At 36.6% G+C, this 26735-nt stretch overlaps 3 protein-coding genes across 4 annotated transcripts; 1 reads left to right on the forward strand and 2 right to left on the reverse strand.

The window, feature by feature from the left end:
* The first annotated feature begins 741 nt into the window (after positions 1-741).
* Positions 742-3538, forward strand: LOC145602090 (protein AE7-like 1). The gene is made up of 5 exons (XM_081658235.1): positions 742-969; positions 1066-1171; positions 2332-2431; positions 3010-3055; positions 3219-3538. The coding sequence occupies exons 1-5, from the start codon at positions 855-857 to the stop codon at positions 3329-3331; spliced, it is 480 nt and encodes a 159-aa protein (XP_081514361.1). The 5' UTR covers positions 742-854; the 3' UTR covers positions 3332-3538.
* Positions 3539-3775: 237 nt separating this feature from the next.
* On the reverse strand, positions 3776-7839 carry LOC145601329 (uncharacterized). Of its 2 annotated transcripts, none has more exons than XM_081657328.1 (6): positions 7608-7839; positions 6658-6743; positions 6206-6382; positions 5055-5153; positions 4722-4967; positions 3776-4406 (listed from the first exon to the last, which is right to left on the reverse strand). In XM_081657328.1, exons 2-6 carry the CDS (start codon positions 6718-6720, stop codon positions 4083-4085), a joined length of 909 nt encoding a protein of 302 aa, XP_081513454.1. In that variant the 5' UTR covers positions 6721-6743; positions 7608-7839; the 3' UTR covers positions 3776-4082. The 2 variants fall into 2 exon arrangements, with proteins under 2 accessions (XP_081513454.1, XP_081513455.1); XM_081657329.1 differs by lacking the exon at positions 7608-7839 and adding an exon at positions 6837-7031.
* Positions 7840-10132: 2293 nt separating this feature from the next.
* LOC145601622 (germin-like protein subfamily 2 member 4) lies at positions 10133-12549 on the reverse strand. Its single transcript, XM_081657675.1, has 2 exons — positions 12323-12549; positions 10133-10862 (listed from the first exon to the last, which is right to left on the reverse strand). The coding sequence occupies exons 1-2, from the start codon at positions 12435-12437 to the stop codon at positions 10318-10320; spliced, it is 660 nt and encodes a 219-aa protein (XP_081513801.1). The 5' UTR covers positions 12438-12549; the 3' UTR covers positions 10133-10317.
* Between the last annotated feature and the right edge of the window lie 14186 nt (positions 12550-26735).

Raw genomic sequence — 26735 nt, forward strand, 5'->3', positions numbered from 1 at the left:
TGAAGTTAACAGAAAGTTAACTTTAGTTTACGGAGGGATTAGAGTAGGGTTACATCGTAGACACTAAAGGTACCTTGGGGGCACAGCGTGTAATTTTGAAAATGGGTGGGCACAGCTTGGAAAAGTCAATACCTCAGGGGCACTGTTTAGAAAAACCCTATTAAAAGCTGTTTTAATACTAAATTAATTCCGCTAATGACATTAAAAAAATTTGTAGTATATTAATTTCTTTCTTTCACTCTCCGACCTCTCTTAGACAACAAAGTTAGAAGGCACAAATATTAAACGTCGTAACATTTTTTGATAGTATCACATGTGTTTGATGGAGATTGGAGAGGAGCACATTAAAAAAACACAAGTTTGTTTCTCACTATGATGCATGACCGTTAGGTGATGATTAGAAAGAGCTATTTAAGATTGTGTTCTCCTTATTCATGCTTTAGAATTTTTAATAATAATAAAAAAAAAAACAAATATAAATGAAAATATCAAATTAAATTTCTCGAACCCGCGACCTTCAACTCATAAGACCAACGCTCTAACCAACTGAGCTACGGAACTGTGTTGTTATAATTTTGCAGAGTTATGTATTTAATATAAAACCATATCCCGTTTATTTCCCCAAATGATTGATGGCCCCCAAACCCGTCCAAAAGAGCCCAAACAAACCCCTGAGAATATAACACGTGTTACAACACCATTCGCTAGCCTGTACAAAACTTCCATTTTGTCCATCTCTCTCACAAATTCCTCCCTTTGTCTCTCTCTCTTCTCTCAACTCACTGACTCACACTAATCTCTCTCCTCTTTCTTGTAATCGCAATTAAAATTAAAATTAGCAGTTTGCTCAGAAAATGACGGTCGGATTATGTAACGCTAATCCGGTGGTCCACGCTAAAAAAGATAGAGTCGCCCGCACTGAAGACACTGCCGCTGACTCCTCCGCCGTTGATCCTCTCGACGTTTATGATATCCTCTTTTTGTCTATTTTATTGTTATAATTATTAACTGTTAAAAATGTTAATACTTAAAGTTGATATTATATTTGCCTTAACTTGATAACAAATCATGTGAGGGATATAAGAGATCCGGAGCATCCCTATTCACTGGAGCAACTCAGTGTTCTTTCTGAGGATTCTATTACTGTTGATGATAATCTTGCTCGTATTTTGTGAGTTTTCTTCTATTTTTTTTTAATCTCATTGATCTGATTTTTTTTTACTCTATATAATTTGCTTATTGTATTTAGGAAATTTATGATGGACCAATTATACTGTTTAATTTACTGAAATACTGGTAAAAATATGCAGATTAGGTAATTCACTAATTCCTGATCAAGAGTTGACATAACTATATATTAATCCGTATTAGTTGGACACGCCTAATTTCCATACTTTAGCATTTAAAATTATAGTGTTGGCTTATTGTAACTATTTGGTGTCATGTGTGCTACCGTTGTACTCCCTCCGTCCCTTTATTACATGCCTTTTTTCTCATTTTGCACGGGAATTAATAAAGTTAAAGATTCCTTAAAACTAAAAATTGGGAATACAAATGTGCATGTGGGGTTAGAGAGAGATAGAGAGAAAGAAAAAGGTGGTTGAGAATTATGAGAGAGAAAGTATCGAGAATTGATGTAAAGTACAAAAATGAAAAAGAAAAATAATGACAAATCATCAAAACAAGAATAATATTGGCGAAAAGTACAACCTATAAATGAAAATGGGCACTTCATTTTGATCACCCCAAAAAGGAATACAGGCATGTAATAAAGGGACGGAGGGAGTATATCTTATGTGACTACTCGAGTTTCAAACATACAGTATTAATTTACTAACACAAAGGGAATTCCTGTCAAAAATATAAGAGGTTATTATTTGGTGTTTTTGGCAAAAAAAACTTAGAATTCGTTACATAGTATTTGTATTTAGTTAGGAACTAACACCACATATCATGTTTTCCTTGTGTGGTTTTTTTACATACAACGATTTTGTTGCATGTTTGCTTTGCAGCGTCGCATTTGCCTGCTGTTACCTTGGAAATCTCTCTTAAGCTTCCCTAAAGTTTAGGGGAATATGAATGTCAATGGTCGGTCTCAGTTAAAAACGTTATAGCTGTCTATTTCAAGCTTACTTTGTTGTCAACTTGTCACAACTTCACTACTTCGAAATGAGATAATTGATTGTGTTGGAGAAACTCAAAAGTAATTATTGTAGTACTAGTACTAAAGTAACCTGTTTCTTTCGCTTCTGTTCTCATTAGCCTCACCCCTAATCACATTATCCTGTTTCTTTCAACCCTGATCTTGTGCATTGTGGTCTTGTTCAACAGGATAACATTCACCCCAACCGTCCAACATTGCAGTATGGCGACTGTTATTGGCTTGTGCCTAAGAGTTAAGCTAAAGCATTACTTTCCTCCTCATTATAAGGTGAGTTGTTTTGCCTTAATCCAGTAGCTTGAACTTGTTTTCCTAATTGATTCATTTGTTGTGCTTGATATGTTTTCTGAGAAGTCTTTCGAGACTGCCCATTTCTATTCGTCATGCCATACAATAAATACAAAATTTATAGACCAAGTAGAGTGAAGAGCAAAATCTACCCTAACTAACTGGTGGGTTGATACTGGTAGCTCAGATATGGATACTTCCACTCTAATTGTCATTTGTCTTATGTATTTGCATGCATCACATCTGCTAGCTAGTGTGCCAAACTGCCATGGAATTTTATCGACATCTCATTGACATATCCAATTGAAAGAATGATGTCTTACATTGTCATCTAGTCGTCTTCAGTCATTGAGTAATCTGAAATAAAACCTTGTTGGTGATCTGGGAGTTAATTATTGCTTAAACAGATCATTTGGTTGTCCTTTGAGTCATACTTTTCGTTCAATGTGATTTCGAGCTGTGTAAGGGGAACCATGATTTTCTGGCTCTTGTGTAATGGGGAGTTGGGGACACCATGATTTTCACAGACAAATAATACAAGTGTTGTCTTTTTTTCACAGGTTGACATCAAAGTATCCCCTGGCTCTCATGCAGATGAAGGATCAGGTGAAGCTTGCAGATTTCTGAAGTTCCTCTGTCTAATATAGCTTAAGATTAATTATTTTAGCATAACTCACTTATGTTACTTCCAATGTGTTACAAATAGACTCTGAAATCATCTTTCCAGCTCCTTGGCTAACTTCTCATCTGCTTCGTATATTCCTTGTAGTGAACAAACAATTGAACGATAAAGAGAGAATTGCAGCTGCCCTAGAAAATCCAAACCTTCGCCAGCTTGTGGATGAGTGCCTCTCTTCCAATGAAGTAATTAACTTCAATTAGTTGCAGTGTTGTGATGTATGTACAGTAAAACCCTTGTAACTTAGTATGATATATAGGGACTCTTTTGGCTTGTGTTCTTGTAATGATGTGATGTGAATTAATAATGCTGTTTGTAAGCTGAGAAGTGCACATCTTCTGCTTTCTAATGTAATGTATGCTACTTGCTGTATCATTAAGGGCCTTGAAATTAGTTCTTATTGATCCGTATATTGTGCCTGGTTAGTTTGTACTTTCTTGTGCTATCTATCCATTGCAATTCAGCTATGCTAAGGACATTTTGCAGCGAGACACTAGCAAAACTAAGAAAATTGACATATTGCAATTCTTTCTTATTAGTTACTCCACCTTTGAAGTTGTTATAACTTATAAAGCATCTTCGAAGAGAGGTTTATAAATTTTATATTTAAATGTATACGCATAGGTTTGGTATGAGTTGCATAACAATTACAGCCGTGGACCTTGCATATATGCAGCCAATGCAGGATAAAACTGAGGCACAACAAAGTAATTGTGTTTTCTTCCCCCAGCAAATTACAGGAACTTATTTAGCTATATTACTGGGGAGAGCGCCATCAAGATAGCTGATGCTTGATTTCTGCACTAAATTTCTCACAAACTATCAGTTTACAATGCTTTGCCGAGTAAACAAAGACAAACTAACACCATGCTCCTTTTCTTACGAGGACCGAAAGACTGAGGGCCATGGCTACTTCAGTTCTAGCTACCTTATTACAATGCTTTGCTATTGCTCCTAAAATGGCTCTGGAGCTACTTCAGCTTTTGAATGTCCACTGGGAAGAATGGGCTGCACAGTTATATCTCGAGTAACACAGCCCTGAGCAGCATAAGATGGCTTGTCGTCAAATCCCCAATATCTAGAAGCCTTTACATCATCCTCAGCCATCATTCTTGAGAATTCCTCATGGTCATATTCTAATGTGGCATTACCACCAAACTCCTTTGGAAGGTTTTCCACATCAAAGTAAGATTTCATCAGCTCAGCACTGTCTTTATTCTTAGGATAAACAAACTTCACCTTCTGAGAAGTTTTGGGATCCAGGAAATATTTTACAGCCTGAAATAAGTCAAGATTAACAGTTGTTAGATAGCTGCTTGAAGAAATATGGAATAGAAAACAATTAAGCCTGTTCAATTCCAGCTAGAGCATACGCCAAGAAGTAAATTCATAATACCAAGAGAACTACAAGACATTTATAAGGGTTTGGATATTTGATTAGTCTCACCAAACTACAGATAGCAGCACCATTGGAAAAGTGGTTAGTTAGTCAGCATTACCAACCTCATTGAATGGAATTTATGCTATTACTTGTCAAAGAGAAATACGAGACAATAAACAGCAAATAAAATGTACATAGCGCGTGTTACTAACCCTCCAGAATGCATAAAAGATCCTTGGTGGATTGTAAAGGACTGCTATTCCAAGTCTTTCAGGGTAATGGTTCTGCAAAATATTGATAATATCTCGGGCTGTTCTGACTGATAAACTGGTGCTCATTGAAAAGCCGGTATAATCTATCATCCACACCATCTGCTCTTGGCCCTCGGGCAGGTTGAGGATGGCGTTTTCTAACAAATAGACTAAGTGGCGAACATTACCTTCTGCTGATGTGGTATTCTGCAACATGGACAGAAAATTTTAGCTTTACAAAACTATGCATAATTGATTAATCACTGTCTGGACGAGGAAAGAGCTAAAGATCACCTGCTTCCCTGGCCTCATTATAAGGACAGTCCTTCCTTCACGATCATGAAAGTTTGCTCGGGAAACCTTTCCTGTCTCACCTTCATGTGCGACCTCATGCTGGCAATACAAAACAATAATAAATGATAAATATTATTAATGATAACAATTAACAATTAATAAAAAAATAATTATAAAAAAAAAAAAAGTTCAAGCATTAACATAAAGAAGCAAGAGAAATAGTACGAGACAAATTATAATTTATTCGAACTTTATGAGAAACATGATGTTTCTTCTCCCATGGCAGTATGGCTATGAGAAAATCAAAACTTCCAAGTGATCTGAATCATCTAATACTTGACCTTTACACAAAATTTTTATCATACAAGTATTAAGTCAGCTTGTTATGGATTTACTTTGTCCAGGAACAGTTGCAAATGGATAGCTAATATGTATTCATGTTCCAGCTAGCTCCAGTTTCTAAAACTGTACAACAAGTTAAGGAGGCTCATCCCTTGAGTACCAGGCTATTTAAATTAATTCAGCGAATATTATAAGTAATATGAATCTGTCCATTGTTAACAATTCACTACTCCATGGCCTTGGATTATAGTGGATTTGTTTGCACATCTTTCTTATTGTAATATAGCAATGGCTGTTTTGTTTCAGGCCAAGAGTCAATAGACAGCATCTTCTTTGCTATCACAGAATAAGGCCACAGATATCCAATTCAAACCTCCTTCCCAAACACTAAGGCCTCTTTAGAAGCCTTAGGGTAGTGATGAATATGAACAAAAAAAAGATGCAACTTCACTTTCTGAGCAGTGACAAAAGTATGATGGTACAGCTGGTATCTACTACCTAGGCAGAGGGTTCTGCGAAACTTCCCAACAATGATGAGTTCACCTCAAAAGTTGACATCATAAACAAACTCATATAGGGCATCAAAATTTGAGGTTATAACACGGCAAATGCTTCATTTTAACCTTTATAGTTGCAAGAAGATGTTTCACAAACTGAAATGTACACACCAGAAGTTTATATATATATATATATATATATATATATATATTGTAAGGATAATTTATAGAGCACTTAATTAATACATTTCAATTGGCAATTTATTTGACATATTTACAAAGTACTTTGTGTTACCAAATAACATGTCTTACCCAGCGGATTTCCTCAGGTTTGTATGCTTCCCTCCATTTCAGTGTCTCTTCAACCATTTTCTTTGCCTTATCTACGTTCCAGTTCCTTGCTTCCAGGTATCTCCGAAGGCAAGCATCAGTACAAAATTTTGCATTACGTCCAGATAGCGGTCCAAGAGCCATCTTAAGTTCTTTGACCTGGTTAATGCATAGTATATCAATTGATAGTTCATAAGTTTGGTGCGATTACAGAAATACCAATTCGTGATCATTCAAGTAATAACAGAAATGTAAGATGTTCAACCACCTATAAAATTCTTGTCATTTTCAATTAAATTTATCGACATTCTAACCACTTACATAGACAATGGATCAAGAATTAGCAAATCAATAGAAAATTGCACTTACTACTGTAAATATCAGAAATTTATGCAATTTTACAAAATCCCACCATAAAAATAAAAGAATATCACCTTTGCATCACGCTGTAAGGGATCATTTCCATCGTGGTTCTGAGAACTCTTAAACAAAAACATTATAGATCTGAAAGAATTTCAACCTACAAGCAGAAAATAAAGGGATGATTATTATCAAAATACAGACTTTCGCGTCTAAATATATATGAACTCGAATCACAGCTTGCAAACACTACCTCCCTCTCACAAGAAGTCAATAAGCATACCACATCTAACTTTAGAAGTGAAATTCACTTAACTTTGACCATTAATTTAGTCAAAATTGTACAGCATAGAATAACATTGTGAATCTAGATGTCTTAGATTGAGCTTAACAATTAAATTCCTGTATACAATGGACTAAAATGGCACTACTAGTAAAATTGAATGGTCAGAGTTGACTAAGATAATTAGCTTAAAGCTATAATTTATCTAATTTTAAAGCAAAATCTCCCAAATATATCTTCACCTCAACATGCATGTAGTTCAAATTAGTAGGAGAAGCAACACTATCAAGCAAATTTTTTTTTTTTTTATTATATATTATTTTTTTTTTTTATTAATTTGTCATGATCAGCAAAATCAACTGCAAACAACCCCACTACTAATTAAACTAATAATAGAAAATTTAATTTGATAGTGATGTAGTCATAAAAAGAGAAACAGTCCAACACTAAAAGTCCAACAATTTACAATCATACATTAATAATTAATTAAGATTAAAATAAACAATATTCAGGAAAAATGTAGAAATATCGAAATTTGGAGTTTCATCTTCCCTAAGATGTCAAATTAAAATGATAATCATCGAAAAAAAACAGAATTATATGAAGAAAAGTTGAATTCATTTACCAGGAAAAATGGCAAATTTCAAAATAAACGAAAATTAACAGATCTATAATCGAACTAATTCATACAAAATATAAAGAATTAGAACTGAATTAGAGTAAAAAGGTAGAGGAGCGTACCTAAAATGGAGAGAGAGAAGAAGGTAAGCGTTATGAAATGGAGTACGTCAACTTCACGCAGAGTTCAAATAGAAATTTGTTAAAATTCGTGAGGAGAGAGAAAGAGGAAGAACGTGGAAGTGGAGAAAGGAAATGAATTTGCTAATAATTATTAATATTGAGAGATTCCGATTTAATGTGAATCAGGCTACCCTCGAGACACATCACTCGTTTTTAGCGGTTTCTTAATTATTTTAGGTGAAATTATGGTCATGCAACTCATGCTCACTCTCGTCGACATGATATTACGGAATACTCCCATAGGGTCTGTTCTCATACGTTGAAATTCAGTTCAGTTCAGTTCAGTTCAGTTCAGCTCAGCTCAGCTCAGCTCAGTTCAGTTCAGTTCAGTTCCTAATTTCCTTCTCTTACAAAATATTCATTTCAGTTCAGTTCAGCTCCTAATTTCCTTCTCTTATAAAATATTCAGTTCAGTTCAGTTCAGTTCAGCTCAGCTCAGCTCAATTTAGTTCAGTTCAGCTCAGCTGAGTTCAGTCAATGAGAACAGGCCATAAGTTTTGCTTATATTAATGTACGTTGTTATTCTCTTTCAGTTCACCCTTTGAACTAATCTAGATACGGGACTTAGTTTTAATAAAAATAGTATTAATAAGGTTTAATAACTTCGAATAAATTTTGATAAGTGAAAATCCAGTGAATTGAACAGACCCTAATAATATTTCGATTGGCCTTGTTTTTTAAGAAAGATAAGTTTAAACGGCATAGATTTAGTTCTAGTAAGAATAATAGGGTTTTTTAAGTTCAATTTATAAATAAAAAAGTTTTAATTATGTCTAATAAGTTTATACAATTGAATAATCCATAATAAATTTCGATGAGTTCAGATAATTAAATTAAGATGAATATAGCACATCCATGCCACTCACAACTTATACTAATCATTGTCTTTAATAATCTTTGAAAACCTAATAAATTAGCATTACGAACACATTCACAACTTATACTAAAAGCAAATCTAGTATACAACTAATTATACTAATCATTGTCTTTTTATAATCTTTGAAAACCTAATAAATTAGCGAACACATTCACAACTTATACTAAAAGCAAATCTAGTATACAACTATGTAATGCAAAAGTTTGTAGAAAGTTGGGCAAAAATGCACAATGTGGAATAGCTTTATGGGCATATGCATGAGCTTTTCTTGCTTGAAGCCAAAATAGTAGCTGTATTAGATTTGTGGAGAGGAAAGTGAATATAATGCATGGCTGCCAACTTGTGAAGGAGTTATTGAGTAAATGGGATCAACTTTAATTTTGCAATTAACATATTCTCCGTATGGTGAAGCTAGCTTTCGGTTAATTTAAATGATACCCAAGACTAAATGTAGTTTTCATCATATTTAAAAAATTAATTAAAAAAAAACGTAAAAATTTAAGCATACAACAAAGCATGCATTGAAAATAACTTTCTTCCTCATGGAATTGGATGTTTCTCGTAACATGGACCACAGCTTTATCTGTTTTTTTCGAAGAAGCCCATCAAAATAATCTAGTCTTCAAGGTGGGTGAACAACTTAATAAGTACCTTCAAATTAAGCAAAGCCCAATTGATTTACACCCACATATATAAAATTCAGTTTTCCATTGATCTTGTATTCTTTATTCCTTTGTGTGGAATGTGGATGTGAGATGTGAATTATTGAAAAAAAAAATATCCTTTTTCTTAACGTGATTTATTTGTAGCCATGATGGTAATTAGTGTTCAAACCTCTTTATATGCATTTGTAACTAACCATAATATGAAGAAGTGATGTAAAATGGCATTGAATAGGTAACTAGGCAACAAGGTATAATCGTGACAAGAGCAGCACATTTTTCTTTGACAGCACAATAATGGGTCATTTGAAGGGGAATATGGACTCCAATTGGGCCCTAGTTTTAGGGTCCACGTGTCATCAAGTGATTAAAAAAAGTGTAGCAAATATAAAGTAGGGATAAAAAGATAATTAGAACATGTAAGGAAAAGAACCAACACAAGAACTTACCGTAGTAGCAAAGTGTTACAACAATTATAGTACTTGTATTACGGAGATTTTTCTTTGGATTTTTTAGTATTTGCCACTCTGTTAGTGATGTTAATGGTGATGAGCAAGGGTTATACCAAGAAGGTCATAATACCAAGCTAAGGGATTATTATTGCTTTGTAGTGGGACATTTATGAAATGATTAATCTTTTTTACTAGAAAATTAGAGCAACTTTAAAATGAATGGAATTACAAAAGGTTGCCATCTAACAACCTAACATTTAGGCAAGCAATTCTATAATTTAATTATCTTATGCCACCATGCATAATCATAATGCATGTTTATTATGAAAGCATAACAATGCAATTGGTAACCTCTTGATACTCTTAATGATGTGTTGAGTATGTAATAATTTTGATGAGCTAATAATTAAAGAATTCTCACTTTACTTGAAGAGTTGAAGTACATACAAAACAATAATCAAGTTTATTATAACTTAAAAAGTACGTACACAAGTTTATTAATATTCAATTTCTTATTCACCGTTATGTATTCTTAATCAATCAAGACAACACAATATCTCCCTCTTATTAGTTGATATGAGTACATTACACACGATGCGTGCAATTGAATATCCATCCACAAAAATTAAAGGGTAATTCAGTAGTAATTAATTAACTAATTACTTCTTAGGGGCAAGCCTATCTCTAATCTTCTGAACTTGCTTGGAACCAACTTGGAAAGCCATAGTTAAAACATGATCTGGGACAGGTGGGGTCGAGGTAAACAACGTGGCGGCTACTGATTGGGTGCCAGGCAATTGACTGTTGAAGGCAGTTACTACTGCAGCTGGTTTTTTACCATTATTTTTTTGAAAATGGATTAACCCTCTTGGAAACACAAAGGTTTCACCAACGTTAAGGTGTTTAGAAATGAGCTTATTTGAAGTGGTTATGAAACCAACGTCCAATTCTCCGTACAAGACGAATATCATTTCCGTGGCCCTTGGGTGGGTGTGAGGTGGGTTAAGACCACCAGGGGCGAAGTCGATACGGCCCATAGATACTCCAAGTGTGTTAAGTCCGGGTATCTTCTCAACGTTGGCTCCGGTTACTAGGGATCCCATGGTGTTGTTTGTCACTCCGGGTTTGGCTATTCCAGCAAAGAAAAAGTCTTCTGCTGTTATGTTTGCTGCTGCCTTGCATGCAAATCCATTCACCTTCACCCCTGAAATTTTGTAATTCAATTTGTTAAGTACACAAAATTAGTGTAATGCAACAACCTTGGAAGTTAATATTTAGGGTCTGTTCTCATACGTTTATTTTCAGTTCAGCTCTAATAAGTTCAGTTCAGTTTAGCTCCTAATTTCCTTCTCTTATAAATTATTCATTTCAGTTCAGTTAAGTTCTAATAAGTTCAGTTCAGTTTAGCTCAATTCAGTCAATGAGAACATGCCCTTAGTGTTTGTTTAAGTGTATACTTCGTATGATGCAAAAATTGGTGCTCGGATAAAACACGCATTAGAATACCAAAATATAAGTGCATCAACAAATTGAAGTTCAATAATCTATTCACATCCTCGAGTATTTATAAATGTCCCTTTTTTTTAAAAGTATTTCCAAGATGATGTTAAAAAACCTTTCAAATGATCAAAATACAAATTGAATAGTAGATTTGATGGACATATATGGTGGGCCGCCAATCAATTATTGATTTGGGCTAAAAAGAAAAGCCTAAGGAACAAAAGAAGGTTGAATAGTTGGAGTAGCATAGTCCATACTGAATAGAAGATGGAGTATATGCTGTATATCCAATTGAAAAGTGCTTCATTCTTTGGACAATGGTAGGGCTGGTGGTTAAATCATGACTATTTTGGGTGCACCATCGGTGATTGATGCACCACCAATTCCTCACCTTTTTAATCCTTGCATTTCTTGTTCTCTAGTCAATCAATGATTTATGGTTCCATAATTATGGCATTTAGTGGATGATAAGCTAGCTAATTAATTAATAAAAGTCCGATTAAAGATATGGATCAAATTTCGTCTACATCATCACTACACACTTATAACTTAAGCATAGTATCAAAGTTTTTTTGATTTAATAAAAAGTGTTCATCATGTTCAAACCCCTAAATTAACCAAAAAAAACTTCTTGTATTGCATAGTATAATGTAACTTTAGCTTAAAATTGATCATTCGATCAGCTTAACTCCTATTTTTTTGTTAATTTTAGTGTTCATGTTCTTTGTTTTTAAGCATAATGGTAGGATCTACGAAGTAATTTACAGATATACTCTAATATCGTCATATCGAGTAGAACCAAACAACAAATGGCTCAACAACTAGGACTTCCTTCAAATACTACTTCACATCGTTAACTTCAATGTTGTATTGATAACTTATAGTAATTGACTAAATGCAGCAATTAAAACGATTTATAACGTTGAAATCACAAATTAACCAATGCATTCCACTCCTAGATAGTATAAATAATAATAATTAAAAAAAAAAAAATCATTGCATTAAGCTATGATGAAGGGTATGGTGTAAATCGTATTCATATCGAGTTGCATTATTGCTTATAATTTAAGTGCTTATAAATGCCAACTTGATCTAAAGGACTAAGGGAGTACTCCGTATGAAATAAGCGCGATCAAAGCCGAAAGCGAGGGAGAGAGTACATACCATTGGTGGAATCAGCAACACAAACATCTTGGAGCATATCAGGATCATTAGCAAATGCAGGGGTGGCCACTGCCAAGAACACCACTAGAAAACCAGCAACTATTTTGACACCCATTTTTGATAACACTAATGGCTGTTTAGATCTGATTATATTATTATCAACTCAATAAGCTAATTTTAATTTAATGACAAGTAGTCGAATGTTAGTTTGAAGAGAGAAATTAAAGATATGTACTTGGAATGGTAAACTAAGGTTAGAGGGGTTTTCTTAAATACTGGCTAGTGTAGGAAAATATGTGGTGGGTAGGAAGATTGATTAATGATATGTCAACCGCAAGAGAGGGCAATTAAGGCATGGGATAGGCCACATGCCTTGATCTATATATTACTTGTAGTATTTTCTAATTGTTTCAACGTAAAGCAATGGAGAATTATATGATTTTGACTTTTTCCATCTCAAACTTTCATTTTTTTTTTGGTTGACATGATAATTTAGTGTATGTATCCAATAAAAGGATTTTATTAAATTATTAGATGGAGTTTTTAATAGCTATAGTCGTTTTTGGCCTTGGTCATTAATTACATATATGGTTAATTGGTGAGCCCATGTTCGTTGTTTACTTGAGTTAATGACCTCTATTGACCCGATCGAGCAATAACCAGGTTTAGTTGTCTATAATGTATTGTTAGTAAGTAAAAATATAATGTAAAGACTATTGCCCTCAAAAACTATGTAAAGACTAAAAATATTTAATTACAATTAATTAGTTTTAAAACACGTTTTAATCTTTGGTTGCTATTTCCTTTTCTTGGATTAGTATTGTAAATTAAGGCTAGTAAAAATGTAGCCAACTCTGGAAATAACTGGAAAAGAGTCATGGTCATTTTCAGTAGGTATCATTGATTGGTAATGTGCCATGGATCATGCACGTAGTGCTCAAGAATTTAAGAATATAGTAGTATAATAACAAGTGTTGAATGTTAGGAAGAAGATATTCATTCCATTCTCATTTAATATGGATTTGAGATTTACAATATATTAATTCTAGGGAAGACTATTCAATGGCTACATAAAAATTGTGGCCACTATATTATTTTTGATCTAAACCCTTCATTTTTAAAGAGGAGATCTTATCCATTCATCTGTTTGACCATATTATTTTTTTTTAAAAAAAAAAGCAAAATTAACCAAATAATAACTGCCTTTAGCATTCTCCATTGATGTATACTCCGTAACCGCTTCTCCATTGATGAATGATAGACTTGCCAATATTTACAGCCTTAACAATTTCACAGGTGGTTTTGATGGGTAATTGAGAATGAATTTCTACAAATATAACGTTAGGAGTTCAATCGATCAAATTAATTATACAGTATAATCAAATAGCATCAAATATATTCATGGTAGCATTAGATCACAAAAAAAGGAAGAAAGGTGCAGAGGAGAAGATGATTGATGGAATTTTGGCAACAAGCTTTAATTTTGGAGTATTAATATGAAGATCAGAGAGTCCAGAGCAGAAGGGGATCGATATTGCAAATTTACAATTAAAAAAAAAAAAAAAAAAAACCAAAGTCAACTCAAATCAAATACATGAAATTTATAATGACAAATGTACGGTGTAGATTTAATAGTTACAATGGCTACAATATTATTGTAGCCATTGCAAAATTGTCCTAATTCTAGAAATGGATAAAGATTGCCGCTTGACCCGGTTCGTGCGGTAGATTAGCTAATCGAACAAACCCTATGTTTTTTAATGTCTTATGCTTTGAGATTGAGCTAATCGATCCGTTTCATACCATTATTCATCAAGATAATGCATAATAATGTACGTGATTATGATGATAGAAATATGAATTTCTCTTAAGCTATAGAATTGAAAATAAGTTTTTGGTTATTAGTAACAATTACCTGTATATGCCTATACGGTTTTATTGACCTATATATAATGGCCACATCTTAGTTACTCTATGACAGTACACATGATACCTTAATTGCTATCATCAATGGATGCATAATTGTCCAATTCAATTACCCTCCGTCCCTAAATTACATTCCTCTTTCTCTCTATTATGTGAGGAATAAATGCTAGAAAGAGGAATGTAATTTAGGGACGGAGGGAGTACTACTTAAGGGTGTATAGAGAAGACTAAGAGTATATAATCAATATACTTTTAATTTTTGTCTTTATTTTTGTCTCAAAATTTTATTCCATGAAAGGCCGCAAGGCTAGTGATTCTAGATTGCTAGTTTCAAAAGATTCATCCTCATATTTATTTTTGTCTCAAAATTTAATTTAGTAACATACTCAATTTATGCCGAGTTTTAGAGTCATTAACATAGTCACGACTGTGTTCAATGATATATGCAATGCCAATTAGTTGATCAGTTAAGGTGAATAACATAGGCAAATCCCTTGTTACTCCATACGAAGGTTTCCTAACGTTATACTGATACTAGTTTGTAACTATGGAAAGGTAATTTGTTGACAAAATGGCAAAACAACTAAATATGTTTACAAAAAGAAATTATTAAAGTGAAGCCAATAGTACACGTAAACTTGTATCGAAATGATCCCAGTAGGCCAGTACACCATTAGAAATAAAAAGTCCGCAACATATTACGTAATTATATGGAGAACAAAACTAACTATACAAATTACAACAACATAATCTTGAGGCAGATTGATTCGTGGAGTACGTTTCGTAACTTTTAATTGTTGCAATTACAAATTAAAACAAAGGGAGTATTAATTTACTTTAAGCGTTTTTACTTGGATAAGATTTCCAAATGGTTTGGATGTTAAATGAATAAGTTGTAAATGCTAGTAGTTCAATATATATATATATATATATACAAAGTATTTGCAACTTTAATAAGGACTAAAGAAGAACACCGTACCAAATAAATAAATAAAATTCTTACATATCTTTTACTTGGATATACATGTACTTGTATGCATTATCACACATGTACAATGTTTTAATTGTAACTAATCACATATAATTTGCTATACAAATTCATCAATTTATAACAACCCTAGCCTAATATTACAATAAAAAACTCGGTTTTATAATAACTTTAGCTCCATCACAGCTTGTTGGACTTTTTCAAGCAATGACAGTTTTTCTTTAAGCTCATCTACTTCCTTTTTAGTGTATTCCAAACTACCCATGTCGGACAATGCTTCGGCTTCATAGGAATAAATTTCATTTTCGTGCTCCAATATCTTTTGTAATTTCATTCCCATCTCTTGTTGAAATCTTTCAGATTCAAAAAGTTGTTTCTTAAGCCGCTCTTCTTGCTTTCTCGATCCTTCTAAGATAGCTTTGACGAACAAACCCTCAGCCCTAATAAACCGAAGTTGTTTCTCAAGATCCAAAACCTTTTGCAATTTTGTATCCATATCTTTTTGAAAATTTTCACAACTTTGCATTTGTTCTCTAAGCCTATTCTCCTCCCTTTTCAACGCTTCAAATTCACCATTTGTTATTAATACCTTATTCTTAATATCCGCAAGTTCTTTCTCAAGCTTCATTACCAAATTCAATTTCATTTCCATTTCTTCTAAGATCTTTTGTAGACCTAGAAGTTGCTCTTTGAGCATGTCTTCCTCCTTTTTCGACGCTTCTAAATTAACTTTGGTAGATAACACTTCCTCATTGATACATGCAACTTGTTTTTCAAACTCGATCACCTTTCGCAACTTCATTTTTACATCCGCTTCAATTTTTCCGTTGATTTAAAAGTTGTTCTTTTAGCTCTTCTTCCTCTTTTTTCAATGCTTCTAAGTTGCACTTACTTGTTAATGCCTCAACCTTAGTAGAAGTAAATTGTTCTTGGAGTTCCCCTATCTTAACCAATTTATTTATCATAGTTTCACGAGCTAAATTATCTTTTGTAAGCTTTTCTACCTTTTGGTTCAACATTTCCAAACGAGCCCTAGTAGATGATAACTCATTTTGAGTTGATGAAACTTGTCCTTCAAGATATCTGATCCTATTCCTAGCAGCTGTCGCTTGTTTATTCCCCATAATTTCGTTGAATTTGAAAACAAATTAGATTAAAACACCAACAAGGGTGTCTGGGTGTATAACTTCGGAATTCAATCAACAATTATCTAAGAAATGAATATGCTAAAAGTTGTTACAAAGATTTTGCTTAAGAAAGGAAATCTAATTTGGTTATATGTTCGGCATAATAATGTATATATTCCTTCCTTGTGCATAAGTTAATTCCTAGATTAGAATAATAAATGATGCACATATTCTTTTCCAAACTACTTGCCACCGGGATCGAATAAATTCTGAAATACAAGTAGAAAGAAAACTCGATTAAAAAGGCCAAATTATGTAATAACAAATACTTCTTCCGTTTTTTTTTTTTTTTTTTTCAGTTGACACCGTTTAACTTTTACACTATCCACACAACACACTTTGACTTGCTTTTGTGGTTTATAGATTCGATAAAACATATTAATGTTGATCTGTTTGAATTGTTTTAATGTATATTTTATTAATAAATTTACAATGTTAACAATTAGGGATATTTAATCGTTAAAAACATGCGTTGGCAAACATGATAATAGAAAAATGTCAACTAAAAAAACAGAGGAAGTATACAATTGATACAAATCAAACCCCAAGGTGGGCTAGCCCTAACTAGATGTAAATATTAACTTAATTAGTAAACCTTAGAAATACGTGCATCAAATCTTGTCCACGTCATTAATACAACTCTAAAGACTTATTAGGACCCCAACAGCTTAAGTACATGCATGACTTTCCTAAGAGATTCTTCAGATTGATTCAATGATAGAAATCATAGAAGGTGATCTAAGATTGTTTTTAGCATGTTGATGAAATGATGAATATATATAGGTAAATCCCCTGTTACTCCGTACGAAGGTTTCCTAACGTTGTACTCATACCATGGAAAGGTAGCTTAGCTTGTTGACAAATAGGTAACACATTTAAATATGCTTACCAAAAGAAATTAAAGTGACGCCAATAGTACAAGTTAACTTGTTTCAAAATGATCCTAGTACATCATTAGAAATAAAAAGTCCGCAACATATTACTTAATTATACGGAGAACAAAAGTAACAACACAAATTACAACGACATAATCTTGAGGCACATTAATTAAAAGTGCTGCTTGATTTTTATACGGTGGTTGATCTTTTGTGCCAAAAGTAGTACTAGTAATCTATTTTGCTTGGGTTTGATTACGTGCTTTCTCTTTCTCCTTCACTTTACTCCCTTGGTTGCTGTCATGGAAACCTGACAAACCAATCAATAACAACGTTTGATTTTTTCTATGGCTTGATTTTAAAAATAGTAATCAAACTTCATATTATACTGACCAGGATCCTGGGTGATCTTCATCTCAGCATTGCCGGCATCATCGGCGAATTCGTCGTTGCCACCGTAAATTCCACCAAACCCTTCGTCGTTACTCCTTGTAGAATATCCTTGACCAAATGACTCCTCCATCACATTCCTGTTCCAAACCCATAGATAACAAAATATAAGCCATTAGCCAAAACTCTCGCCACAAAATTTTATTAGATCAAATCAATCGCAAAATATATTCAATGCAACCGTAATGTATATACTTTATATAAAAATACATATATCAATATAACACTTGAATATGTTACATAATATAAGATAACACGTATGTACAAACATTAAACATGTTCAGCCACACGCTTATACATAGATACAAGTGTATAATAAAAATTGTATCATGCTTTACTATTATTCCAATTACCGAATCAAGAACAAAATATGAAGAAAATGATTAAAGAAAGAATACTTACACATCCTTATCCTCTTGATCAGGATTTTTGGTGTTTTTGTCCATGTTGCGAAAATTAGACTTAGGATCTTTACGACTACTAACTTGAACCAATCTCACACTACCAACTCCTTTTTTGCTAGTTAATGATGACAAACCAGAAGATGATGATAATATTGAAGTTTGTGAGCAAAATCGACCTAATTTAATTGCGTGATTCATTCCCTTTCTTTTCTTTTGATCTTTGTTTTTTAATTTTTTTCTATGTTAATCGAGTTTAAAAAGGTTTCTTATTGAGGGTAACGAATTTAAATTGCTGGACGCTAGAATGATCAAGATAATGCCACGTCCTACTACTTTTCAACACGTGGAATATAGGCATCAACACGTGGCTAGATATTTCCAGATCCTGCTGAAGTTTCGAGGTTTTCAAAGGTAATAAAGTAGTGGGGCCCGCCCACGTAATCTCAAGAAAATGATATTTATTTTTAGCTTTTGGATTTTACTTTGGGAGCTTGCTTGGGCCTTTTGACTTGGTTAGGCCCAAAATTACCGTGTTTCTCATGAAATTTAGGGCCAATAAAATTTCTAATTTTGGATTGATCCAATTTACATATGAAATTTTTGGTTCGGTTTGAATAGGACTTTAAATGAATCGGTTACTTTTAGCCCTAGAGAAAATTATCTCTTTTCTTCTGCAACCTCATTTATGGATGACTTTTGAGTGGCCACAATAAAATTGTGGCCATTGTATTAAATTAAATCATAGCCGTTTATTTCTATTAACTAACGTAAAACGTAAACCGTTGATATGGTTTATTTTGCATCTTTTTAAAAAAAAAATCAACAAAAAAATTATAAAGTTATCACATTCTCATCAGTTTTCTGTTTTAGTTCCTTCTTTGTTTATAAGTTTTTTCCTTTACTTCTCTTCAGTCGTTCTTCTTTGTTTCCTTTGTTTTGAAATGGATACATATTGCAAATAATTCAAACAACTCTATATGAATTTCTGATCCAATGCATTGTCACTAAGCGCCAAAAGCAATTAGAAATATTGGATCCACAAAGCATTGTGGCGATTTCCTTATCCCATGGCAAGATTAAACTTGAAAAAATGGAACTTGACAAATGCCAATATCTAATTAAGTGTTATTCTTTAAAATCAATTTCCAACCTCCCAAATTCCCAACTATTAAAGCCATAAAAAGCTAAAGACATAATGGAGTAAAGCAATGGGTGGATTGAAGAAAAAAAATACAGGGAAGACGACAATTAGTATAGATCATGAACAAAGATTGAAGAGAAGTAAAGGGGAAAAATGTTGAGTATGATAAATTTCGAAACAATATGAAATGGGCCTGGGCAACCCAAACAAGGAGGAGGAGAGTTAGGCCCGTAAACAAGGCTTTGGAGCTTCCATACTAAAACCAATTGGCAATAGTAGGAGTTACTCCTCTACCTTATAAAGTGGAACCACCTCTTCTCTTTTGAGTGTCCTTAGAATTAGAGCACACCAGAAGGTACAATATAAATCCTCTTTGGGAATGAACATCCAATAGAGGCCCCTTAACCAGTGGCTTGACAAATACCCAGTTATAAACGGCCCAACAAACTTGGGCTCTGATACCATGATAAATTTCGAAACAATATGAAATGGGCCTGGGCAACCCGAACAAGGAGGAGGAGAGTTAGGCCCACAAACAAGGCTTTGGAGCTTCCATAGTAAAACCAATTGGCAATAGTAGAAGTTACTCCTCTACCTTATAAAGTGGAACCACCTCTCCTCTTTCTCCAATGTGGGACACTCATAAGTGGACTACAATGGGATTCAACAGAGTAAATAAAGAAGAATAAAAAAACTGTCAAACTGATAAGAATTGAATGTGGTTTTTATGTCAATTTTTTAAAATATATCAACGGTTCACATTAGTCAATAAAATGAGCAGTTATGATTCAATTTAATACAATGGCCACAATTTTATTGTGGCTATTTGAAAACTGTCCCCTCATTCATACGCAGTCCGAAGTATAAATTATCATCGTCAGAGATTTTTTTTTTCTATTTTTTATTTTTTTTTCTTTTAAAGAAATATCATCGTCATATTACAATGGCAGCAGAGTCACAGTTAGCAGCGGAAACCCCTCAGGTCTATTCCCAATTCATCTTCGGCTTCTTGCTTTTATCCTGGGTTTTACATGGGACTGCCTTGCCCAACGCTTCTCAGTGCCCTGGTTTCCTACCTCTGCTTTGCTGGATGATGTTCTTTACTAGGGGTGGCAATATCATCCAAACCTGATGGATAACCATCCACCCGATCCAAATATATGGACGAAAATCCGAACTTAAGCGGATGACGGATGGATGATGGATGGGTTGGGTGACGGATCGGGTCGGATACGGATGATGATACATCCAACCCATCACTCGATCCATCACCCGACCCATCCATCCACCCGTTAAATTTATATATAAAAAAATAAAAATAAATATTTTTTTTAATAAATTATTGTCTATTGTAGTGTTAGGAATTGACATTTGTTTTTAATTTAGTAAAAAGGAACGAGTATTAGAAGGATGTATAAAAGTTTTAATTAATTGATCATTTTTTTTTCAAATCTCAATTTTAATTATTAAAGTGCAAAGTTGTATTTATATATATATTTCACCCGAATTATCACCCGATCCACCCGATTCATCCATGGATGACGGATGGATCGGATGTGGATGAAGGAAAATTAGGTGATGGATGGGTCGGGTGATGGATGGATTTTTGGCGGATGGAGGCGGATGACGCATCACCCGACCCACCTCCGATCCATTGCCATCCCTATTCTTTACTTCTATACAGAGGACGTATTCAATCTCATTGCCTATGATCTTGTAAGCAAAGATAGGTTGAAGGTTGTATATTCCTCCGAATATCCTATGGCAATTAGTTATTCTTTATTCCAAGACATGCTTCACTTGGGCAATGACGTGTTGTGCTTGGCCAACTCCTTTCCTGTTGTTTCGGATAAAAACAATGGGACCTTGCCGAAGGTCCTATGAAGTGGTGAAGACTGGGCTCGGTCCAAGTGATGCTGGGCCGAGGGTTTCCTGCACAGCAAATACACGTAAACTAGCCTCGGGGGTGTTGCCGAGGAAGGCCCCTCCGATGCTAAAGTCAGTACAATGTGTAGAGAGAGAAAGCTATGCAAGAGAATTAATTACTTGAGGCTTTGTGTGTATATTCATGTACAAATGTGATATTGATGGCTTTTATACCTTTACATATATGGGAGAAGTGGGTCTTGGCCCAATTGACTTGCCGTGTTGACTAATCTTGACTTTAGCACAATTGGAGAGTTGAACCTTGACCTTGGGCTTTTAATTGGATCATTTAATAACTAGGCCCAATTGGACTAAATTGGACCCAAACAACTTGCCCCCCAGACCCGATTTGGAAGGATGACGGGTCGGGTTTAATTAACCAGAAAAAGGAGGGAAGGTAAATGATTTAATTAATCCAAAAATTTGAATTTAAACAGCAATTAATGAAATAACGGCGGCTGGATGGATAATTTGTGGAAGTTGGACGGATAATGGGCGGTTAATCATAGGGACGTGTGTTTAACGGTTACTTAGTGAGGTATTTAAGAGAAATTAAGGCGCGGACTCCTGGAATTCCCATTTCTGGAAATAAAATCAAAGAAGCGCTCTATCTCTCCTCACTTCTTCACAAACACGAACCCAAAGCTCTCAAGAAAACCCAAGAACCCGCATCAAAACTTCGCAAATTCCCCGAGCATTAAGCTTAGAAATCGAAATTCGTCACTACCAACTTGCAGATCGGCAAATTCCGCTTCAGATTAAGGTAATTTCCTTCGATTTTAGTTTAATTTTCTTCGAATTCGAACTCTTTCCCCTTTTTTCGACTTTTTCTTCGAAACTCAACAATGGTGAGAGGAGTTAGAGGTAGGGCCCGTGCTCCGAGAAGGGCAAGGCAATTTCCCGATCCTAGGAACAGGACTGGGACTTGGAATGGACAAAGAGTAGGACCTGACCCTGCTGAAGGAATCAGGGCGACCCCAATTTCATCGGCGCCTCCTGAGGGATCGGAGGAGCCAAGTGTTTCTGGGCGGGACGAAGAAGTCCCCGCCAACCTTTGGGATATCCTCCCTGGATTTGAAGAGTGAGAGGATTCTGAGGTTGCCTCAGCCATGATAAAGAACTGCCCCTACTCTTGGTGGGTAGAGCACGCTGATGTATATAGGTTTGCCGAGCAGATTGAGCTGCACTACGGCATCATGGAAGCCGATGGGTATTGGTGTAGAATGCCCTTGGCATCCGATAGAATCCATCGTCCACCCCCGGGGTACGTGGGGGTGTACACGAGACAACTTCAATACGGGCTGAGGTTTCCTTTGGACGTGTTCGTCCGAGACTTGCTGATCCACTACAGGGTCTCCCTGTGCCAGCTAACTCCTGTCAGCATCCGAAGGGTGATGACATATTTGTGGGTCTGCAAGTTCTTCAGATATGTGCCGAACCTTCACTGCTTCAAAAAGCTTCATCGGCTAGTGCCAAACACTCAAAGTGGGCACGGAGATCACGGTCCTGGGTGGTACTGAATTGAGTCTCGGCCCCAGTATTTAACAATGTGGCCGAACAACTCTTCAGACAAGGAATGGAGAGGTCAATGGATCTGGGTTAGGGCGCCCACAGATCCTGAACGCCCTTATGTCTTCAGCGCTCCCAGGTATCTAGTTGAGCCTGTTCCTGAAATTGGAAGCCTGGGCCCTCCCGAAGATAGAGGCCCAGATCTGAACCTTAATCAGCAAAATATCTTCGGCAGAATGCTGAACCCTAGGGGCGCTGGCGGCCAAATGAAGTATATCCCGGAGACTTGGCTCCCGGATAACCACTACATTTTCCAAGAGCACATGTTAGCAGCTGTCGGCCTCAGCCGAAAGTTTAGGGATGGTAAGTTTCTTCGGCTGGGGCCGAGGCCTTTATTATTTATTTTTCTCTGTTTTTGTTTCGCACTTTTCTGCTGAGCCAATCCAGCATCTTTTATTTTGCTGAACTGATCTTTGCTCCTTTTTTCTTATACTCAGAGCGAAACGAGACTAACGTCGGCATTGACTACAACCGTCTCGGCGTTACTCGAGAACGAGTCATAATCGATCGGGCCCCTTCTATCACCGATCCGAAGCATCGGGAAGTACATCTAGATCACTCCCATCTCCAAATTGAGGCTGTTGCTCTGTATCAGAGGCAGAAGCCTTGGTGGAAGAAGAGTGATCCTTGGCTTCAACTGTTGGCTGAGGAACTCGAGGCTGCCCATACAGCCGAGGAGGTTGCACGGGCTATTGAAGCTTGTGAAGGGGGAGAAGGGTCCTCCAGGGCTGCTGAGGAAGAAGCAGCGACAAGGGCAGCTGAGGAAGAAGACGAGGCTTTGCTGAAGATCTCGGTGAGTTAGACTTAGCTTTTCAGCTTTTTTTTTTTTTTTTTACTCACGTTCTTCCTGTCCCCCTGTCTTTTGCAGTCTGAAGAGAGCAAGAGACAGAGAAGGGAAAGCCCCTGCTCGTCCCGAAGACCAAATACCAGAGGAATCTGAAGAATCTGATATGGACGAGCAGCCTTTTCGCAAAAAGAGAAGGATGGCCATCATCGGCCCCCACGACTTCCAGACTAGGCCGAGACCTGTCGACATCAATATTCAGGAACCTGAGGAAGGCGGTGGATCGCCGAGGGTTCCCCAGCCATCACCCCAGCCTCCGCCGAAGACCCCTCCACCACCTCCTGAGATGGAGGTGGATCAGAAAACTCCCGATCTCAAGGGGGGGTCCAAGAGGAGGAAGTCCGAGAGAGTGCTGCTGAGCGCAATGTTGAAGATGCTGTGAAGCCCGTTGCTGAGGGTTTCACAGCCGATATCGCAAGAGAGGTCGAGCATTTCGTCCTCACTCCTAAAGAAGAAGCAGAAGTCATAATCATTGACTCTGCTGAGAAGAAGGAGGAAGAAGTTCAAGAAGAAGAAGCTGAGCCATCCAAGGTCCAGGAAGCTCCCGAATCTTCCTTTCCTTCATTCCAGACGCTGCAGTCTGGAGAGATGGGTTTCTCGGCCCCCCGCATTCCAATTCCGGATCACATCCGGGATCTCATATGGGGCCAGAACCGAGAAGGTGCTGCAGCCTACTTCGGCGATTTTGCTGGCCTGACCGAAGTAGATAGGGCGAGGATCTGGTCGCTGAAGGCCACTGCTGGGATGGGTAAATCCAGCAGATCAGTTCCAGACCCAGCAAGGTCAAATCAGCTGCTGATGATGCAGGTAAATCTTCTTACTTGCTTTTACTTTTCAATTCAGCTCTTCAGCTCAGTTTTTTTTTTTTTTTTTTTAACTGACTTGTGTCTCTGTTTCCAGTTTGTGCACAATCAGACTCTCACTGTAGAGCTGATAGACTCCCTACAAGATAGGGTTGATGCTGCCGAGTATGAGAAGAAGGTAGCAGATGAGGAGCTGAAGCTTGCTAAGCTGAAGCAAGCAGCAGCTGAAGAGAAGCAGCAGAAGGGTGAGGAATACGAGAAAAAAGCTGCTGAGGCCCTTCAAACCTTCTGCGCTGCAATGGAGAAGGAGGTTTTTCCCCCGCTGATAGAAGGGGAGAAATTCCTTCAGGAGCATATGAGAGTGGACATCTCCAAGTTCAAGGCTGCCATTGAGAGCAGAATCAGAGAGGGAGCTGCTGCACAGGCTGAGGTGCAACAGAAGCTAGAAGCTTTGGAAGCCAGTAGAATGGCTGCTGAAGAAATGCTCCAAGCTCGAAACGTCCAACTCTCAGAAGCTGCTACTGCTGCTGAATCTCAGAAAGCCAAGCTCCAAGAGGTTAAGGATCAGCTGAAGGTCAAAAGTGATGAACTGATCCAAGTAAAAACTGAAGCATCCCAAGTTCAGCAAGAGCTGAACGAGCAGAGAGATTCCTCCTCCAAGCTTACTGATGAGCTGAACGATATCCAAGAAGGACTTGGAGGAGGTACGGAAGAAGATGGCTGATGCTGAGGCCCTACTCAAGGTCCGTATCTACACCCAGGAAGAATACGATATGGGTTTCAAGAACGGGGTTAGAGTGTGCCGAAGAGTCTGCCTACATGCTGAGCCAACGCTGGACTGGTCCAAGTGTGCTGAATGGATCCAGGATCCCGACGACCCTCATATGTAGTTTCCAACTCCAATCGAAGCTGAAATCCTTGAGGCTGAAGAAGCCGAAGAAGAAGCTGAAAGAAGGGAGATGGAGGCTGAACAAAGGGAGAGGGAGGCTCAGCAAGGTGCGAAGCCTGCTTCATCTGCTGCTGGGACTGAGGCCACAATGGGACCCAGTATTGCTGATCAGTCTGATCCTCGGACTGAAGCATAGGAACTCGGGCAGTCGTCTTCAGAATCTTGCGGTTCATCATGCGCTCAACTTTAGACTTGCCGCTTCTGAATATTTTTTGCCTTATTTTTTGCTTCAGCTTGCCTTGATGTACAAACTGCTTTATCTGTTTTTGTATGTACCTCGGCAGCTGTAATTTTCCGCTTGTGGGCGGCTGCCGATGCTTTATTATGTCTTTTAAACATTTGAACTTTGTAGCTCGTTTTCTGAGCATTTGAACTTTATCTGATGCATTTTTCTTCAATTGCTTTGTCTTATTTTCCTCATTCTGAATGCTTTACTGTTTCTACAAAACTTTCAGCTTGAAGAATTCTGCTGAAGATAAACTTGCACTGATAGTGCTTCTTGCCCCCCCAGTAATCTGAAGACTCAAGTCTTTGGATTACTGAGTTGGGTTTCTTCAACTTTCAGACGAAGCTGAATAAAAAATTTCTAAAAGTTGCTGTTATCCTTGATTTTCTGTCTATCTTTAAGGCAATATCCCAGACTTGTCCATGGACTCATGTCTTTGGAGAACAAGTCTTACTGAAGTTTAACTTCAGCTGAAAGACCAGAGTTCTTTAAAAAGACGAGTTTGTCAGCAATCTGAGACCCAGTTACCCGAAGGCGAAGGTTTCAGACGAGGCTGAATATTTCTTAAGTACATCAGCATTCCAGTGATTTTTCAGCTCAGTTCCATCTAACTGACGAAGTCGGTATGTTCCTGGCTGAAGCTCATCATAAATTTCATAGGGTCCCTCCCATGCAGCTGAGAGTTTCCCATGGATTCGGCCTTTCTGAAATGCAGCAGCATTCCGAAGGACAAGGTCTCCAATTTTGAGAGGTCTTGCATGGACCCTTCGGTTGTAAAATTTGCTGATTCTCTGTTTATAAGCAGCCATTCTGTCTCGGGCTGAGTCTCTTATTTCATCGAGGAAATCGAGGGATTCCTTCATAAGTTGCTCATTCTCAGCCGAGAAGTGGTGCACTCGTAAACTTTCAGAGCCGATTTCCACTAGAAGAACGGCTTCGGCACCATACACCAGCTCAAAAGGTGAATAGCCCGTTGCCTCTTTTTCAGTTGTCCGAAGTGACCAGAGGGATCCTGGAAGTTCCTCTGTATACTTAGACTTTTGATCTTCAACCCTTTTCTTCAAAGCATTGAGGATCTGTTTATTTGCAGCTTCGGCTTGGCCATTACTTTGTGGATGACATACT

This window comes from Chenopodium album, chromosome 21 (assembly GCF_948465745.1).
Source record: "Chenopodium album chromosome 21, dcCheAlbu1.1, whole genome shotgun sequence".
In the NCBI taxonomy this organism is placed as follows: domain Eukaryota; kingdom Viridiplantae; phylum Streptophyta; class Magnoliopsida; order Caryophyllales; family Amaranthaceae; genus Chenopodium; species Chenopodium album.